The sequence below is a fragment of the Dipodomys spectabilis genome, unplaced genomic scaffold, assembly GCF_019054845.1.
Source record: "Dipodomys spectabilis isolate Male_0828 unplaced genomic scaffold, ASM1905484v1 ptg000039l, whole genome shotgun sequence".
Lineage (NCBI taxonomy): Eukaryota > Metazoa > Chordata > Mammalia > Rodentia > Heteromyidae > Dipodomys > Dipodomys spectabilis.
Genome location: NW_024870716.1, coordinates 15,048,866 through 15,068,237, shown reverse-complemented (window position 1 = coordinate 15,068,237; position 19,372 = coordinate 15,048,866). Strand labels below are relative to the sequence as shown.

Genomic DNA, 19,372 nt, shown 5'->3' with positions numbered 1-19,372 from the left:
TTTTACTATAGCTTTGAAGGAATGTAGTATTTAAGGTAGAAAACTGCTCCTTTACGTCTTACAAGCTAATCGTTTATATAGTCATTTGCCTCTGAAGTCTTTGCTTCTGTGTCCCATGATCTATCCTCCTCCCTCAACACAAACGGGAAGAATTTCACACATTGCTGAGCTGTTGTCCAGTCTCTGCATAGGAATTGAAAATACAATATTTACTGTGGGTTCTGTGCCTGTGTGTGTGTGTGTGTGTGTGTGTGTGTGTGTGCATTTCTGATCTTGGACCCTTTGCCTTATCCCTGAGCAATTTTCCTCAAAACTAGTGCTTTACCACCTGAGACACAGGTCCAATTTGAGCTTTTTGTAGTGAGCTGGAAATGAGAGATTCATGGAACTTTCCTACCCAGCATGGACATTGCTCCTCTTCAGCCTCATCTTTCCTCAACTGTGGCAATGGCTGTTCAGTTTCTGGATTTCCCATCCAAGCACAGACACAAGCCATCCTCCACTGCACATGTCTCTTTGTGTCCCTTGAGAGGCTCAAGTCTTCTCTCAAAACTTAGTGCCCTGAGGATAGAACCTCTGAAACTCAGAACCAAGTTTCCTGATTAATTGGGATCACAGGCCTGAGCTATATATGAACAGCTCATTACCTGCCATCGCACATTTTTGGGGGGATGGGGGATTGTTTGTTGGGCTTGAACTCTGGGCCTGGACCCTGTCCCTCAGCTTTTCAGCTCAAAGCTAGGGCTTTACCACCTTGAGGCACAGTACCACTTCTGGTTTTCTGGTTGCTTATTGGGAGATCAGAGTCTCATGGATGTTCCTGCCTGGCTGACTTTCCGCTGTGATCCTCAGATCTCAGCCTCTGGAGTAGCTAGGATTATAGGCATGGGCCACCAGTGTCCAGCATATGACCCCTTTTTGCAACAGCATTTGGCGAATTTAACTATGTTGACTTGAGACATATATGCCTACACAATATATGGGAATCAATGGTATATCACTGAATTCCCCAATAATGTCTTTTACATTAATGTTTTGTGAAACAACATATTCGAGACCCACAATGTCATATCCTAGTCCTCCTATAAAATACATTCAAATATATGTATTATCATGTAGTATATTCTATATTTATATATATTATTTTATATATAATATGTAAGTGATGTATGTAGTGAACACAGAAAATAATCCCAATTTTGGAATTTAGCCTTTTCTGTCACAATGTTACCCAAGTCTTCTGTTAGACATGCAGATTTTCATCAACAATCTCCTTTGTTAGTCGTTTTTTAGTTCTTGAATAAATGAGTCTTCTTTACCACCAATAGTCTACACACAAAAATGATATGGATCAGTGTCTCTGGCTCAGGCCTGTATTCTTTGCTAGTCAGGAGGCTGAGATCTGAGGATCATGGTTCAAAGCCAGCCAGGTCAGGAAATGCTATCAGATTATCTCCAGCTGTAGCTCAAAGTGGTAGAGGGCTAGCCTTGAGTGAAAGAACTCAGAGACAGTGGCCAGCTTTTAAGTTCAAGCACCACCATTCTGTACACACACCACCTACACCACGCACTCTTCACTCGGTCCCTTCCTAAACCCTCAGTCCTCTTCACTGAACTGGTGATTGCCAGAGTTTCTGGATTTCCCACTCCAGCATGCCAACCAGACATGTTCCCTCTGCACATGCACCTCTGCCACACTGCAGGGCCCAGGCCTCCTCTCAGAATCTATTGTCCTGGGATAGAGAGCAGATGAAATTCAAGGATTCTCAGAATGTGTGCCTCAAGACAGGGAGACTAAGAACTGTTCCTCACCTGGTATACAGAGACACATTGATCTATTTGTGTAGAACAATGCGAACATGGTTAGAATTTAAGTTTTTGACTACCACAAATGACACCCTTTTCCAAATACTGTTAAATATTCCCTCAGATTTTCTTAAATGTTACATAAAAGTACATCTATTTACATGTTAGAGGTTGTAGCTTCTGATATAATGAACGGGAAAAGGCAGCCAAAATGACTTCTTACAGAGAAAAATGCCTAGCCCAAGTAAGCTAATATGTGCAGCAAGCTCATTTCCAGACCATTCTCCAAATGCAGGCATGAGTCTCTTATTGTGTCATCTTGATAACTTACAGTCCATATCCACCCTCATGCAGACTTAGAAAATCTTCATGAAAACCCAACGAAAGGAACATCTTAAGAGCATAAAACAGCACCAAATATTTAATTCTAGCTTTTAAAATTTATATGTTCTATATTTGCACAGTGCAGAATTGTTCATGGTTGGCAGAGAGCTTCAAACATCAACACATTTACCCGACTAGCTGGGAAGGGGAAGTTATCCCTAGTAAGAGGTGGGGGCTTGAGATTCAAGTGGGACAAGTTTTCAAAGACACCTGTTCTGATATAACACAGAGCTTTTGTCTCTCAGCATCAAGGGTCCTATCTCGGCAGAGGCTGCATCCTCCACTGCCTGCATTCCTTGTGGCTCCCTCTAGTCACCAGTTCCTTGTAAATCCAGCAGATTTGTTCCCCAGATCCAGCACACTCTGCTTCCTCCCAATCAGGCCCCATGTGCCCAGGATATTAGATTGGAGGTAGAAAAGACCAGAGTATTTTGTATTCAAGAATTTTACAACATCATGTAAACATGGACATTTCAATACTGTTAAAACAATAAATAGTAAAACAGGCATTTGTCCAGAGAGGAGGGAGGCAAGATCTAACACACACACACAAAGAGATTCCCTGACTGGACACTGTGGATCATGCCTGTACTGCTAGCTAGTCAGGAGTCTAAATGGGAGGATCATAGTTCATAGCCATATCTGTCAAGAAAGTCCTCTTCTGTCCAATTAACCACTAGAAAACTGGAAGGGGAGCTGTGACTCTAAGTTGAAGAGCTTTAGCCTTGTGCAAAAAAAAGCTCAAAGACAGGTCCCACAACATGAGTTCAAGCTCCACAACAAAACAGAAGAGAGGAAGAGAGAGAGAGAGAGAGAGAGAGAGAGAGACAGAAAGTGACAGAGAGAGACAGAGAGAGACAGAGACAGAGACAGAGGCAGAGGCAGAGACAGACAGAGACAGAGACAGACAGAAACAGAGACAGACAGAGACAGAAAGACAAACACAAGAAAACAGACAGGAAGACTGAGAAATCCCTTACCACTCCAATTAGAAAGTGAATATGGATATCTAAGATGTATTTCCTATTCTTCCACAGTTCACTACATAGTACCACATCATCCTGATCCACATTTGGCTAACTAGAATCTATTTGGAGTTTCATAAATCATTCTACACGCTCCCATAGAACATGAACAGGCCCACACCTACTCACCAATGGTTTGTAAGTCTGGCCTTTTTGCTTAAATATGTAATTTTCCCATTTGTATGTTTTTCTATTTCCATGGTTTAAAGCTACCATTGCCCACATTTCATGTCTAGATGTCTTCATCTTTTGTGCCAGTAGTGGAATTTGAACTCAGGACATTGAGCTCTTGCTTACTTTTTGTTCCATTCTGAAACATGTAACTTCAGCCATGCTAGGACTTCCTGACTTTTGCTGGCTCATTGGATAAGTCTTTCAGATTTGTCTACAGGGGCTGATTTGAAGCTCCATCCAGAGGAAGTATAGAGCACTCTTGAAACTAGAATTATTGAGATGGGCCAGGATACCTGGCATGTCTTTGTCCCTCTAAGTTTTCTTTCTTCTATTGATGATGGCTTTTACCTATTTCCCATGTATTTTGTCAAATACTTTTCCCTCAAAGTAGCTTTTTGATGTTATTTTGAGGTGAAATGTTCTTACATATTTGCACAGAGGAAAATGGGGGTGCGTACTGACTTGACTTCACTAATGGAAGAAAGTCCCCCATTTAGTACATTTATTTAGTCTGACAGAACAACTTTCAAGGACATCTGGTTTGCTATGTCCTAGAGCTTTAGTAGTGGCCTGATCACCCCATGCAGGCATGGGCTGGGTTCCTTGCCCCTCACAGTGCACTGAACACTTCCCTCTATAGCCAGGTAGTGCTCTTGGACAGCTCCAGGTCACTCTGTCTTTTGCCCTTACTCAGGACACATGTGTCTGGGACACCAGAATGTACATTAAAAAACCCACAGTATTTAGGATCCATAAATTGTACAACATAAACATACATCTTAATAAATTTAGAAGAATAAAAAGAATGAACATTTTACAACAATCAGGACAAAAAGAAAAAGAGAGATATCCCCAGGGAGAGGGGAGGGAAGCTCTAAGTCTAGGTCATCTTCTAAGTTGCCTTCAGACATAAATTCTAACTCAGAATCCTCCAAGGGATATACCTCCTCATGAAAGATAGGATTTGCTCCTGGAGTTGAGAGGAAGGCAGATGCTAATTTCTGAGTTGGAGATTGGCTCTCCTGCAGCAGGACAGATTTGTCCAGATGTTCTGTGAGGACAGATTCACTTTCCGGAACTGAATCTAACGTTTGGACCTCACTCATTGGTTCCCCTGAACACAGACTGGGGACATTTTCCATCAGCCCCACATGTGCTACTCCCTCCAGCACACCAGGAGAAGTGCTGATTTGACCCTTTATGAGCTGATCTGGGCTGCCTGTGAAAGTCAGAGGAAGACAATCACTATTACCTTCTTCTTTCTTTCATTTCTGTCACATATGGGGTTCAGAACCAGTGGCATATCCACAGGACTCACAACCCGTTGGGGCCTCACTGCAAATGCATGCAACCCCTCTACATGCACATGCTTTGTGGAGTCCAGTGATGGCTCCAGATCTCCATCCATCACCATCCCTGACCATCACCGAGGGCTTCTTTCTTGGCAGGTCAGGAGAAGCTGCTCTATGGTGGCCAAAGCCTGAGAAAGAGAAATAGGTAAAGGAGTTTGACAGTGGATTCTGGATGTTAAGATAGAGTTCAATTTCCATGAGGCTCTAATGGAGGAAGCTGTACAAGTTTACTTTGGACTGAACACTGATGAGAAGGCAAGGTATTTCCAAAGAGTGGCTAAGCTCAACTCCTTTCACCAATAGAACAAACACTGCCTGGCCCAGAGTATCATACAAAGATATTCTTACAACCAGGGGGGTAGTAAGGGCTCTCAGGCAATTAGGACCACCCCTAGAGGCCCAGGCGCCATCCCTACTCACATGCTCTGAGGTGACCACACAGGGACTTCTTCCTCTGTGTCTTGGTCTCATTCTTCCCAGTCTCCTCCAGCTCATCCAGAAGAATGTGGAGGTGGAGGAGCAGGTCCGAGGAGCGCATGTGGAGCATGGCATAGTTGGTAAGTTCTTTCACTGGGTGTCGGTTCTGGGGCTCTCAGAAATCAGCAGGATAGCAGTCCATCCACATGGTGAAGACGGAACAAAGGGTGCTGTGGGCAGATTGGTGACAAGAAGAGTGAGTGCCTGCCCTCCCTATCCTGGGCCTCCCATAGCCCCTTTCTGCAAGGACTGCTATACGCACACTTGCATGTTGGGAAGCAGGAGGAGACTCCTACAGGCAGAGTGATCTTCACCAGCCACGACTAGAAGCTTCTGAAAGATAATTCTCCAATATTCTCACTGTGATAGGTAACAAGAAGGAACTGATTTTGTACACACAGCCCTCCCTGTCATCCCTGAGAGTCCACAACCACACCACAGCTGTCTCTTCTGCCACCACTCCAATCCCAAGCCTGTGCCCCCTAGTGAAAAGCACAAGTGGTGTGCAAATGAGAAATCTGCACTTTGAATCAGCAGCCTCAAAGATACCATTTTGAACAAAGGGTCCTTTTCTTTGTGCCACAGTCCACTTACTTCTTTACTTGTTCATCTTCCTGGGAGTTACGGCCCGGGAATCTGTACCTATGGGAGGACAGGAGGAAGTCACCTCTCAGCTTCTCCTTTTTGCCCAAACAGGACATATATGGGATGGGCTCATTCCCAGATGGGAATGGAATCTGACACATAAACAAGTGAGATATGTCTATACAGTTCAGTGAAAATTCTTCTATGAGAGGTATATATATTTGGTCCAAGGAAAATGTGCCAGTGGCTAATACCTCAAATTCTAGCTCAACAGGAACATGAGATCTCAGGTGCACAGTCTGATCAGACATTAGTCAGTGAAAGTCTAAAGAACTAATTTTTAAAAGACCAGAATAGCACCTATGGTTCAAAGGCTGTAGTGGTATCTCTGAGCACCAAAGAAACAGCAATCAGGCCCTGAGTTCAGGTTTCAGGACTGGCACACACACAAAATCATAAAAGCTTCAGGGGTTATAAATATGTAAAGGCAACATAATCCCTCCCTGAGGTCTCTGAGGTGATTCCACCTCCAGTTCACCTGCCTCCCCCACACCCCAGCCTTTCCTGGGTCTACATTATTCACAGATATCCAATTCCCAATGAAACCTTATTTACTCATGGGAAATGTGATTTCCTAGCACCTCACCTAGGTGAGGGCAGAAGTTGGGTGCCAGTGGCACATGCCTGTAATAACAGCCCCTCAGTAAGCAAGCTTCTGAGGTTCCAGTAGCTTTTCTGGGAAATGTCCTGGGCAGACCACTACTAAGAAAGTAGGCAGGGGAAGTCGCGCTGTAGCTCAAGTGGTAGAGCGCTCGCCTTGAACTGAAGAGCTGAGGGACAGCACTCAGGCCCAGAGTTCAAGCCCCATGACCGACAAAAAAAAAAAAAAAAAAGAAAGTTGGCAGGGGGTGCACTTCTTTGTCTCATGCCAAGCTCCTGTGAGAAGACCCCCATGAAATCAACAGGTTCAGAGGGGTGCCAAGTATTCCACAACTCAGCAAGGAGGGACTGAACAGACCAAGATGCGAAGGAAGGAGGAACACTCACTTTTTAAACACAATATCCAGCATTTGCTCCATTGTCCCCCACTGTCTATAATTGTGGAGGAAGTTTCCAACATAGAAGAGATCGCCTTTCTGGTAGACAGGGACCAGGTTCATCACCAGCATGTCCAGCAGGCCTGCCTCTGGGCTCTATATATTGCATGGCACATTCAGGGTCAGGCCTGACTCATTGGCACACTAAGGTGGGAAAAAGAATCAGAAAAAATGATGATAATGAGAACACTTCCAAATGAGTAATTGTGATAGAGTGGATTGAAATCTATGCAGAAAGCATTATCTCAGTATAGACAAATCACCTAAGAAGGTTCTCCTGTGGACTGCATGAAGCCCTGGGTTTGATTCCTCAGTATCACATAAACAGAAAAGTCTGAAGTGGTGCTGTGGCTCAAGTGATAGAGGGCTAGCCTTGAGCAAAAGAGGCTCAGGGACAATGCCCAGGCCCTGAGTTCAAGCCCCCAGGACCAGCAAAAAAAAAAAAAAAAAATCCAGGGCTGATGACAATAGCACCTCCCTGTGAGAATACAAGATTCTTTCCAACCCACCTAGATGGGGAGAAAGTAAGTCACAAGTGAAAAGAGGGCAGAGAAAAGAGGAAGGCCAGGAGGGAATTTTTAATGCATTACCTGTGTTAATGACTTTTGGGATAGGATCGATTTCTTCATCTACAATGAATGGCTCTGGCCTGGGGAAGACCTGGACGTCAGCGGTCAGGTGGCCACACTTGAGCACAGTATGGAAAGGCGTATATGCCAGGTCTATCAGCTTTCTAGAAGATGATCATGACTTGTTAAGGGAGGAAAAGTTCACATGTGGTACACATAAAAGGACTGTACACAAAAAGTAACATTTCAAGATGTAAAGTTGGTTAAACCTTCGCACTGATTCCAAAACTAAATCTACTTGTGAAACGGAAAACATTTTGATGTTTTTAGAGGAAATTTCAATTGAAAGAGAAACCCCAGAGCAAGTTAAACTTGGGAACAGCTGAGTCTTTTTAAAGCATGACCACCTTATTTTACCTGAGAAACGGGCAACTGTGGGAAAATGGACTCACACTGTTAGAAATAATACAGTAACTGAGAGGTTGCCGAAATAGCTCAGTTGGGAGAACATTAGACTGAAGAAATAATACAGTAACTGTTCTTCTTGGTTGTCAAATTATAATATCAGATTGTAAAGAAGCCCCCACTCCCCTCAAAAAACAACTTTAAGGCATATACTCACCCAAACATAGACTGCACGTTTTTCAAGCACAGGGGGCCATCAATAGTAAAAATTTGCCCTTCACCATTGTTGAGGTCTATGAGACATTCAAGGCATTCCAGGAAATCGGTGCTCTGAAGCTACAAAGCAAGAGAGGACACCTTTAAAGTAGAACAAATCACCACATCACTACCAGCACACCAAGGCCACAGCCACTGTAACAAAATGGGCAATAAACGGTTTGTTTGGTTTGTTCTTTTGGTTCTGGTACTGGGGCTTAAACTCAAGGCCTTATACTTTTTTTTTTGTCCGTTGCAGGGGTTTAACTCAGGGCTTTAATGCTGTCCCTGAGCCTCTATGTATTCAAAGCTAGTGTTCTACCACTTCAGCCTAGAGCTACTTTCAGTTTTTTTGAGTCGTTAATTGGAGATAAGAGTCTCAAGACTCAAGTCTCAAGTGGAGCCACAGCTCCACTTCCAGCTTTTTTGGTAGTTTTGGTAGATAAGAGTCTTGTGGACTTTCCTGCCCAGGCTGGCTTTGAACCATGATCTTCAGATCTCAGCCTCCTGAGTAGCTAGGATTACGGGTGTTGAGTCATGAGATGATTTTCTTAACAGTCAATATCAGAAGGAAGTAACTACAGGGGCTGGGAAGGTGGCTCAGTGGTAGAGCGCTTGCCTTGCATACATAAGGCCCTGGGTTCAATTCCTCAGCACCACATAAGCAAAAAGAAAAAAGCTGGAAGTGGTGCTGTGGCTCAAGTGGTAGAGCGCTAGCCTTGAGCTGAAGAGCTGAGGGACAGCGCCTAGGCCCAGAGTTTAGGTCTCACGATGGGACCCCCTCCAAAAAAAAATACAAATAAAGAAGTAGCACAACAATTGTTCTGTGTGTGTGCCAGTTCCTGGGCTCAATTCCAGAGACTAGGTGCTGTCCTTGAGCTTTTTGCTCAAGGCTAGCACTCTACCACTTGAGCAAAACTCCACTTCCAGATTTTTTGGTAGTTTAGTGGAGATACTGAGTCTCATGGACTTTCTTACCTCAACTATTGCAATCTGCCTCAAGGTTACAAGAGGTACTTCATTCATAAGTAGTTCTGCAGATTCTCAGGAGACCACAGTCAGTAGCCATACAGCATCTTCCATACAACCTGTTCCTGACATGGTTTGGCAAGAGCCATCAATTATCAGCATTTTATAGAGAAAAACTGAGGTAAAGTGAAATAATTCCTGACTCAATGGGAAAAGCAGGAAGTATTTAATAAAACACATCAGAAGCCAGGTGCTGTTGGCTCATGCCTGTAATCCTAGCCACTCAGGAGGTTGAGAGCTGAGGATGGCAGTTTGAAGCCAAGCCTGAGTAGTAAAATCTGTGAGATCTTCAGCTCCACTAAACTACCAAAAAAGCCAGAAGTGGAGCTGTGGCTCAAAATGGTAGAGTGCTAGTCTTGAGCAAAAAGCTCAGGGACAGCATCCAGGCTTTGATTTTAAGCCCCAATACCAGCACCACAACAAACAAACAAAAAGACCTATGTTCCCCCCTTCCAAAAAAAGCCCCCCCCCAAAACAAAAAAAACCTAAAGTATACTTCTGTCAACATTTCTGGAGGAATGGACAGAAAAAAAAGAACATCTCAACCCTTCATGGTCATCAGCACAATGGGCATCTCCAGCTATACTCTTGGAGAGGTGAGTGTTGTTATGTCAAAGAGCATGTGAAATCAAGTCTTTTCAAATCTAAATGTTATACCGTACGCAAGAGTGTTCATTGAATATACTGAAAAATAAACCGAGCCCTGGGATTTACCTAACCCATCTAAAAAGCAGTTAGCAGAAGGCAGGTAACTTCCAGGGTTGCCATGCACATGATGTATAACTTAGACGGGAAAGGGAAAGGCAGCGGGAACCTGTTGCTGTCGCTCCTTTGATTGTGTGTCGCTAGGGAATGTTGCAGGGACCCTCTACCAATGCCGAGACAGCCGTCCGTCACCAGAACGACCTGTGTGCAAAGGACAAGTATCCATTAAGCCACATGCCCAACAGCTCCACCCAGGTTTGCTTTCACTGCTACAGGAATGTGCAGGGAGCTTTGTGGGGTGATGGGTATGTTCTAGGTCTTAATTGTAGTAAGGATATACATACATGCTTCCACTTGTGAAAATCTAGCAAACTGTGTGATTTATTTGTTTATGTGCCGGTCTTGGGGCTTGAACTCAGGGCCTGGGCTCTATTTGTGAACTATTTTGCTCAAGACTGGTGTTCTTCCACTAGAGCCACACCTCTACTTTTGCCTTTTTTTTTTTTTTTTTTTACTTTTGCCTTTTTACTGGTTAGCTGGAGATAAAAGTCTCACAGACTTTCCTGTCCAGGCTAGAATCAAACCATGATCTTCAGATCTCTGCCTCTTGAGTAGGTAGGATTACAAGCATGAGCCCCTGATGCCTGGCTTAAGTCATGGTACTTGAACTCAGGGCCTGGGTGCTATCCCTGAGCTCTTTTTGCTCAAGGCTAGCACCCTACCACTTTGAGTCACAATTGCACTTCTGGTTTTCTGATGGTTAATTAGAGATAAGAGCCTCACAGACTTTCTTGCTGGGCTGACTTTGAACCTGGATCCTCAGATCTCAGCCTTCTAAGTAACTTGGATTATATATGTGAGCCACTGGCCCCGGGCTAAAATTATCTTTAACTACTTATACCACAGAGTTTTAATTCAACGTCAACTGATATGTAGAATACACTTTGATCAGTGTCAACCTTTCTATCAGTTTTCCATGTACTCCAAACTTATCCATCTGAAGTTTTCTAGTCCCAGTTTCAATATGTACATTGAATATTATGACTGTTTTTGTCCACCATTCTTTTTCTCTCTCTCTGCTCTCCTTAACATCCATCCTCACAGACAAGACCAAACCATGTATTTTGAATTTGTGCATTTAAAACAAAAATGCAGGTACTAGAGCTTGAACTCAGGGCCTGGGTACTGTCCTTTAGCTTTTTCTGCTCAAGGCTAGCACTCTCCCATTTGGCCCACAACTCTACTACCAACTTTTTAGTGTTTAACTGGAGATGAGAGTTTCCTCTTTCCTGCCTGGGTTGGCTTTGAATGGAGATCCTCAAATCCTAGTCTTCTGAGTAGCTAGGATTACAGGTGTGAGCCACTGGTGTCCCACAAGAGCAAGTCTTAATGATTCTCTTCACTTTTTAGACAACTCAGTTGAGATGGTTAGAAATTTGCTGAATAACTGCTACACTGAGATAATGAAGAATAGACACTATTGTTCCGTGTTTACAATTCTACCACACAAAATTATAATCCGTCCTTCAGTGAATAGTTATAAATTCTACTGTGAGCCCTTTGTCTTTATATAAACAATATAAATTTTCAGTACATCAATTTACCAGGAAAACACTTTCCTCGAGGCATAGGTCTGCTTTCTGAACACATTATTATGACTTAAATTCGTGTGATACGATTACAGTGATTTAATGCCTTCTTTAAAAACTGTACAAATAGTGTAAAATGTAGTTTGTGGAGTTATAACGTAGGCGGTTAGAGCCTGAGGAAAATCAACACTACAGTGGTTAATGATTTGTATGTTTTGCACATGTGCTCATGCATGTGTACATGCACTCCTAGTAGCTTAACCTCAGGGTCTGGGTGTTGTCCCTGAGTCTCTCTGTGCTCAAGACTAGCACTCTACCACTTGAGCCACAGCACCACTTCTGGCTTTTTCTGTTGATGTGGTATTGAGGAATCGTCCCCAGGGCTTCATGCATGCTAGGCAAGCACTCTACCACTAAACCACATTCCCTAGCCCTTTTTTAGCTTTTTCATTCAAGGCTAGTGCTCCATCACTTGAGCCACAGCTCCACATCTGGCTTTTTGCTACTTAACTGGAGACGTGTCTCACGGACTTTCTAGCCTCAGCTAGCTTCAAATTGAGATCCTCAGATCTCAGCCTCTTGAATACCTAAGATTTACAGGCCAGTTTGGGGGGTCTATATTTTCTCTTCCTTTTTTCTTTCTTTCTGGTGCCAGTCCTAGAGCTTGAACTCAGACCCTATGCATTGTCCCTGAGCTTTTTTTGCTCAAGGCTAGCACTCTACCACTTGAGTCATAACTCTACTTTTTTTTTTCCTTTTTTGGTTAATTGGAGATAAGATTCTCATATACTTTCCTGCCTGGGCTGGCTTTGACCAGCAATCCTTGGATTTCAGCCCCCTTAGTAGCTAGGGTTACAGGTGTGAGCCACTAGTGCCTGGCTCGTTAATGATATTAACTAAGGACATTGAAAAAAACTAAGCATTACCTGGCAAGGGATCGCACCTCCCCAGTCTTGCTGAACAATGTTACAGACACCAACCAGTGCGGACTCTAGGCATGTCTTGTCGTAATTGTCCATGTTACTCAGTGCTTCCTTATTGGGCGAGAAAAAAATTGCTCATTATTCTCTGCTGTTTTGTTATTAGAAACCAATATAAACTGTACGAAGTCTGAGTATCATACAGCGAACACTGAGTTTCCGTAAGCCCCAAAGCATAGGTTCCAGACAACACACACACACACACACACACACACACACACACACACAAACAGCAAAACAGACTTCCTCAACTGTAAAGGACAATGAAATAAGCTTAAAGTAATGACCAAAATGTATGGACCATTAACCATAATCTCCTAAACACCATTCTGTGCACTTTACACGGATTTAATCATCCTACCATTGTTCACCCTACTTTTAAATGAGGAATTTTTTTGGGTGGGGGTCCGGTCATAGGGCCTGAACTCTGGGCCTGGGCGCTGTTCCTCAGCTCTTCAGCTCAAGGCTAACGCTCTACCACTTGAGCCACAGCGCCACTTCCAGCTTTTTTCCTTTTGCTTATGTGGTGCTGAGGAATCGAACCCAGGGCCTCTGGCATGCAAGACATGCGCTCTACCACTGAGCCACCTTCCCAGCCCTAAATGAGGAAATTTTTAAGAAGTGGCCTGACTCCAGAGCTTCTGCTTTTACCTCTTACACCTCATTCATTACATTGCAATTCTCTAAATTTTAGAACTGCTAAACAACAAAAAATCTTTAGCTAAATAACTTATAAGAAAACCAGTACAAGCAGAGTGGGGTGGCTTACGCCCGTAATCCTAGCTATTTGAGAGGCAGAGATTGGGAAATTGCTGTTAAGAGGCTGGCCTGGGGAGAAAATTCACAAGACTCTATTTCAACCAAAGACTAGGTGTGGTAGCACACACCTGTTATCCCCACTGACATGGGGAAGCACAAGTGGAAGGATCAAAGCCCAAACCATCCAGGGCATAAACTGAGACTATAATCTGAAAATACCCAGTACAAAAAAGGGTTGGAAGTATGACTCATGTGGTAGAGCATCTACCTACCAAGCATGAGGTCCTGAATTCAAGACTCAGTACCAGCAAGAGTCCACCAGTACGATTAAAAAAAAATTTAAGTCTCATAAAGATGCAAGATAATAAAAGGAAAGCTTTAATAAAAATTAGTAAGAATTCAGCCGGGCACCAGTGGCTCATGCCTATAATCCTAGCTACTCAGGAGGCTGAGATCTGAGGATTGCGGTTCAAAGCCAGCAGGGGCAGGAAAGTCCATGAAACTCTTATCTCCAATAAACCACCAGAAAACCGGAAGTGGCGCTATAGCTCAAGTGGTAGAGCACTAGCCTTGAGCTGAAGAACTGAGGGACAGTGCTCAGTCCCAGAGTTCAAGGCCCACGACTGACAACAACAAAAAAATTACTAAGAATGCAAACTGCATTAAGCCTGCATTTCCAAATTGCCCAACAATTATTTAATTGCTCAGTTTAATTTCAGAAACACTTATTGTCTACTCACTGGCCAAGACACTGTGCTAAGAACTATAGGAGATATTAATGGTTTAAAGACATCTGGCTAGCTCATAGAACTCATAAATATTATAGATCACTACAGACAATTTGCCCCATGAAATCAGAATGTGTTTGTGATTTTAACTAAGCATCACTATCTCGCAATACAGTGAAATTTGGGAAATTATGTAATCACTTAATCACAATAAAGAATTTGAAAAAAAAATAAAGACATCTGGCTTATCTCAGAAAAATATCTTTGAAAGACAATACCTATTAAGATTTTAAAATGACAACATTGAGCTGGGTACTAGTAGCTCATACCTGTAATCCTAGCTACTCAGGAGGCTGAGATCTAACGACATTTGACGCCACCTTGGGCAGGAAAGTCCATGAGACTCTTAATCAACCAGCAAAAAAGTTGGAAGTGGAGCTATGGCTCAAGTGGTAGAGTGCCAACCTTGAGCAAAAATTTCAAGGATAACGCCCAGGTCCTGAATTCAAGCCCCAGGATAGAAAAAAAGAAGAAAAAGAAAAATAATAATATCTTGGCATCTATAAATGAATACTATCTGTTGTAGAGTAAGCATCATTCTGAACTTTCTAGAAGAAATTTGTGTGTGTGTGTGTGTGTGTGTGTCTGTGCGTGTGTGTGTTTTAATAAGGGCTATTTTTCATTACCTTAAAATTGTATGAGAAAGTAGAAAACAGCAGAATGGCAAAAAATGTTGAATTTAGGGACTGAAGCATGGTATGCTGAAATGTTCACCTTTCCTAAGAATTCCAGAAAATGGACCATGACCTTTCTCTGCTTATGTGGTGCTGAGGAATCGAACCCAGGGCCTCATGAATGCGAGGCAAGCACTTTACCAGTCAGCCACCTTCCCAGCCCCCATGACCTCTTTCTCTACCTCACAGCTTTACAAAAGAAAGGCCTAGGACCTATTGGTTATGAATTATGCTTTATAGCTGTGCATATTAAGTGCCTGTATATTTATTATTAAATAATTCTAAGGTCTAAAATCAGTACACTATTATCATACTGCTTTCTTTCCAACCAACTTGGGTCTTTATTCCTTTTTGTACCTGCAGGGTGTTATAATCTCTTGTGAAGAGGACCATCAGCTCCCAAAGCGATGAGAAAACCACTAATGCTGTGAATTCAAGCTTGTAGTTTGTGGCCATGTGCTCAAACAGCATTGTCAACCCATGGGCTGCAAGGTGCTTCCGCTGGTATTCCTCAGACCCCTCGACTGACACAGGCCGAATCATGGAGAGGGACACGTCCATCACCACCACTGTTGGCATGGTGAACAGAATCTAAGCCAGCCCAGTCAGAATGCAGACAACAAGCTACAAATAGTGAAATGCTGTGGGGAAAAAAAAAGAAATGTCACAGAAGGAAAGCAATATCTTTTCACCATAACTGTAACCAATTTTCCAGAAATAAGGCAAGGTGACCCCTATATAGGTCAATCTGCAGAGAATTCTGGGAGAAAGAAGACAGCAGCCTAATTCACTGGGAAGACCACTCCTAGACACACTCAAAACACACTATCTACACCTGTGGATCAAGGGCTACCTTATTACCAGTGGGAAAAAGCATTAAAGGTAGGCCTTACTTCCAACTTTCAATTTTTATATAAAATATGTATTTATTTATATAAATATATATATACTTACATATATACATTTATGTATATATACATATATAGAGGGGGGAAGAGAGAGAGATACACACACACACACACATATACACACTCGTGGTTCACAACTGTAATCCTAGCTACCCAGGAGGCTGAGATATGGGGATCATGGTTTGAAGCCATCTCAGACAGGAAAGTCTGTGAGACTTTTATCTCCAATTAACTACCAAAAAGCCAGAAGTGGAGCTGTGGCTCAAGTGGTAGAGTACTAGCTTTGAGTGGGAGGCAGGGGTAGGGGGGAGCTAAGGATCAGCACCCAGGCCCTGAGTTTGTCTCAATACTGGGGTGCATGAATGCACGCGCACACATGCACGCCCACACATGCACGTGCTTGCGCGCGCGTGCGCACGCGCACACACACACACACACACACACACACACACACTATAGCTTAATGCTGGTGGCCTATAATACTAGATACTCAGGAAGCTAAGGTCAGAGGCTTTTATTTTGGAGCCAGTCTGCTCATCAGTCATGAACCAGCAAGTTGAGGGAAAGCATGAAGCCCTGAATACAAGCCCCAATAGCAGCCTCAAAGTAAAATTAAATAAATATATAAATAAAATGTAATTTGGCTCCTGTGAACCACTATGTTCTAAGTTTCCAACAGCTCCCTTATAATTTGAATTTTAGAATTTCACACATCCGTGCTTGGGCATTGTACCAGCAAGCAGTCTGGCTATTGTTAAACATTTTGAAGTGAATTCCAAAAAACAAACAGTGAACATTAACCTTGTATAATGTTTTTACATCTACCTAAAGTCTTCCACAATTGTATATGACACAAGCAATGTGACTATGAAGTTGTACGAAGTATACACATATAGTCCTGTAACCCACTTTCCTTAGTTATGTATTTTTTTTTAGCTGGGTCATTTATTTGTAACTACATGCTATTTCATTGTGTCAACAGACTACAGTTTCTCTCTCCTTTCCTTCCCTTTCCCTTTTCCCCTTCTTTCCTTTCCTTTCCGTGGTAGAGCTTGAACTCAGGGCCTGGCGCTGTCCCTGAGCTTTTTCACTCAAGCCTAGAGTTCTACCACTTTGAGCAATAGCCACTCTTCTGGTTTTCTGGTACTTCATTGGAGATGAGTCTCACAGACTTTCCTGCCTGGGCTAGCTTTGAACCTTGATCATGAGATCTCAGCCTCCTGAGTAGTTAGGATTACAAGTGTGAGCCACTGGCACCAGACTCCTGGGCTGGCTTTTAACTCTTCAGATCTCAGCCTCCTAAGTAGCTAGGATTATAGGCTTGAGCTACTGGTGCCTGGCACACTATAGTCTCTTAACAGAGGATCAACAAGTTGTATCCACATTAGTGGGTCTCTGTATTTGTTATTTCTTTATTTTTGTGCATAGAATTTTTTTAAATTTTGTGAGTGTGCCAGTATTAAGATGGGAATCTCTAGGATTTCATCTGGGTTGGATTTGAGATGTGATCCTCTAGGTCTCAGCTTGCTAAGTAACTAGAATTAAACCTGACTGAAAACAATGTTTTAAACAGGGGGTTAGGAACACAGGTTAAACAGCAAAAGCGTTTTTTTTTTAAAACCTCATAACAGACATAGATATGTTTCAAATAGGAGTTCAGCTTTCCACATCAGTAGACTAACCAGAAAAAAAATTCACTCCTGAGAAGTCCCAAATGTTTAACTATTTTGATAGACAAATTTAAATTTGTCTCCCTCATCTCTGCCTCATTAAAGTTGTTGTTTGTTCAACATAACCCTGTTAAAAATGTCATAGCAGCACCTCTCAGTCATGTTCTCTCTGTGTGTGACAGAACACGGTGTTGGATGGATGCTTGAAGAAAAGTGATTGAAGCGTCTCAGCAGCTCTACAGAACACCGTCCAGCTAAGGCCTGCATCAGCGGCTCACGCTGGTCATCAACAGGAGGCTGAGAGATGAAGATGGTGGGTCGAAGCCAACCCTGCCAGGAATCCTAGTCCTTGAGACTTTCTTTTTTTTTTAATCTCCATTAACCTACCAAAGAAAACGGGATGTGCAAGTGTGGCTCCAGTGGTAGGGCGCTAGCCTTGAGCTCAGGAACGGGCTCAGGCCCTGAGTTCAAGGCCCCAGAACCAGCGCTAGAACAAAACAAAACCCCTCAGGGGGCGAGCCTCAAAGCGTGGGCCTCGTCTGAGTCTCCCAGCCGCCGCGGAGGCCGCAGCTACCTGTCAGCCTTCTCCCAGGCAGACGTCTGGCTGCAAATGTGCTTCCATATGGACGGCGACGGGAGGTGCCCTCCCCCCTCCCAAACAACCGACAACCAACCTCTAAAATCAATGAAAAGAATCCGAGACCTGGAAGTCCCTCCTGAGGAAAGCGGGGGAGAGAGGGGCCTAAAACGGGGCGAAATGTGGCTGTTCACTCAGCGTTTGGCAGTCCCGGGTCGCGGAGCGCAGGGACCCCGGGAATGGCGCCCCAGAGCCGGCGCGGGGAGGCCGCAATGGCCGGGCGCTGGGCCTGCGCGGCTCTTCTCACCTCACCCTTCGCCTGTATCCCTACAACCGATTAAACGCGACCCTCAAGCCGCCGCCGACGCCGCCTCCTCCTGCACTCACCCCAAGCCCATCTCCGGCCACAGTCCGTCTGCTTCAACTTTCCGCCCGGGCGCCACAACCGGAACTATAAGGGCCGCGGGACCACAGGGAGCCCGGCGCTGTAGGTGTCCCGAGAGGAGCAGACTCGGCTTCGGGGGCGGGAGGGGTGGGAGGGGCGGGGCTTCAGGCTGGGCAGGGAGGGGCGGGGCTGTGGCTCGGCTGGGCCACTAGGGAGCGCGTCCTCCCCAGCTCCTCTCCGCGGGGGGGGGGGGGGGGGGGGGGGGGGGGGGGTAGGGGGGGGGTTAGGGGCAGGGTGGAGAGGCCCCACCCTCTTCCTCGCACAGCCCTAGGAACACAAAGCCCTCTGGAAGGCCTTAGACACTAGTTTATTTTATCTAGTGACACAGGACACAGGGCACCAGAAAATTGGAAGGGGAGCTGTGACTCAAAGTAGAAGAGCATTAGCCTTGGGAAAAAAGAGCTCAGAGACAGTGCCCACATGAGTTAAAGCTCCACGACCAAACAGAGAGACAGACAGACAGACAGACAGAGAAATCCCTCATAACTCCATTCAGAAAATGTATCTGGATATCTAAGATGTTTTTCCTATTCTTTCACAATTCACTACATAGTACCACATCATCCTGATCCGCATTTGGCTAGCTGGAATCTATTTGGTGTTTTATAAATGATTCCACATGCTCCCATAGAACATGAACAGCCACACCCCCACTCACCAATGGGTTATTCTACATTTAAGCCAATAATATCTCCATACCATCTCCATGGTCAGCTGCATCATCTTTTCAAGTATAGCTGTATATGGTTTCAATAATGCACACATGGACCACCCACAACTAAACCATTTGCATAAATATAAAATGCTTTGATTCATGAAGAAAAAAATCTGCTTTGTTTAACAAATATATTCTAAATGGTCCTTATCTCCAGAGCATTTTTGAAGAAAAAAAACGCAGAATGGCTCCCCTATGACCCAGCAATCCCACTTTTGGGCATTTACCCTAATGTTTACAAACAAGACCACACTAAAGCTACCAGCACAACTATGTTTATTGCAGCATTATTTACCATAGCTAAGATATGGAACCAACCCAGATGCCCCTCAGTAGATGAATGGATCAAGAAAATGTGGTATATATACACAATGGAATTCTATGCCTCCATCAGAAAGAATGAC

The 19,372-nt window shown here is 43.9% G+C and overlaps 1 protein-coding gene and 1 long non-coding RNA gene across 3 annotated transcripts; both read right to left on the bottom strand.

Moving 5' to 3' along the window:
* Window positions 1-4,697: 4,697 nt before the first annotated feature.
* Window positions 4,698-5,537, bottom strand: LOC122106149. The gene is made up of 3 exons (XR_006147131.1): window positions 5,481-5,537; window positions 5,162-5,388; window positions 4,698-4,869 (listed from the first exon to the last, which is right to left on the bottom strand). It is a non-coding gene; the product is annotated as an uncharacterized LOC122106149 (long non-coding RNA).
* A 1,345-nt stretch (window positions 5,538-6,882) lies between these two features.
* Window positions 6,883-18,274, bottom strand: LOC122106148 (integrator complex subunit 14-like). Of its 2 annotated transcripts, none has more exons than XM_042677430.1 (6): window positions 18,196-18,274; window positions 15,011-15,294; window positions 12,379-12,486; window positions 8,092-8,210; window positions 7,491-7,633; window positions 6,883-7,044 (listed from the first exon to the last, which is right to left on the bottom strand). In XM_042677430.1, exons 2-6 carry the CDS (start codon window positions 15,230-15,232, stop codon window positions 7,034-7,036), a joined length of 603 nt encoding a protein of 200 aa, XP_042533364.1. In that variant the 5' UTR covers window positions 15,233-15,294; window positions 18,196-18,274; the 3' UTR covers window positions 6,883-7,033. The 2 variants fall into 2 exon arrangements, with proteins under 2 accessions (XP_042533364.1, XP_042533363.1); XM_042677429.1 differs by lacking the exon at window positions 18,196-18,274 and adding an exon at window positions 18,116-18,180.
* Window positions 18,275-19,372: the final 1,098 nt, after the last annotated feature.

Excerpts from the sequence above, each read along its gene's own strand:
- LOC122106148 (XM_042677430.1), bottom strand. The coding sequence starts at position 15,232 with ATGCCAACAGTGGTGGTGATGGACGTGTCCCTCTCCATGATTCGGCCT. Across the intron at positions 12,487-15,010 it reads GAGATTATAACACCCTGCAG|GAAGCACTGAGTAACATGGA; the intron begins GTACAAAAAGGA and ends TCGCCCAATAAG. Across the intron at positions 8,211-12,378 it reads GAGGTGCGATCCCTTGCCAG|CTTCAGAGCACCGATTTCCT; the intron begins GTAATGCTTAGT and ends CTTGCTTTGTAG.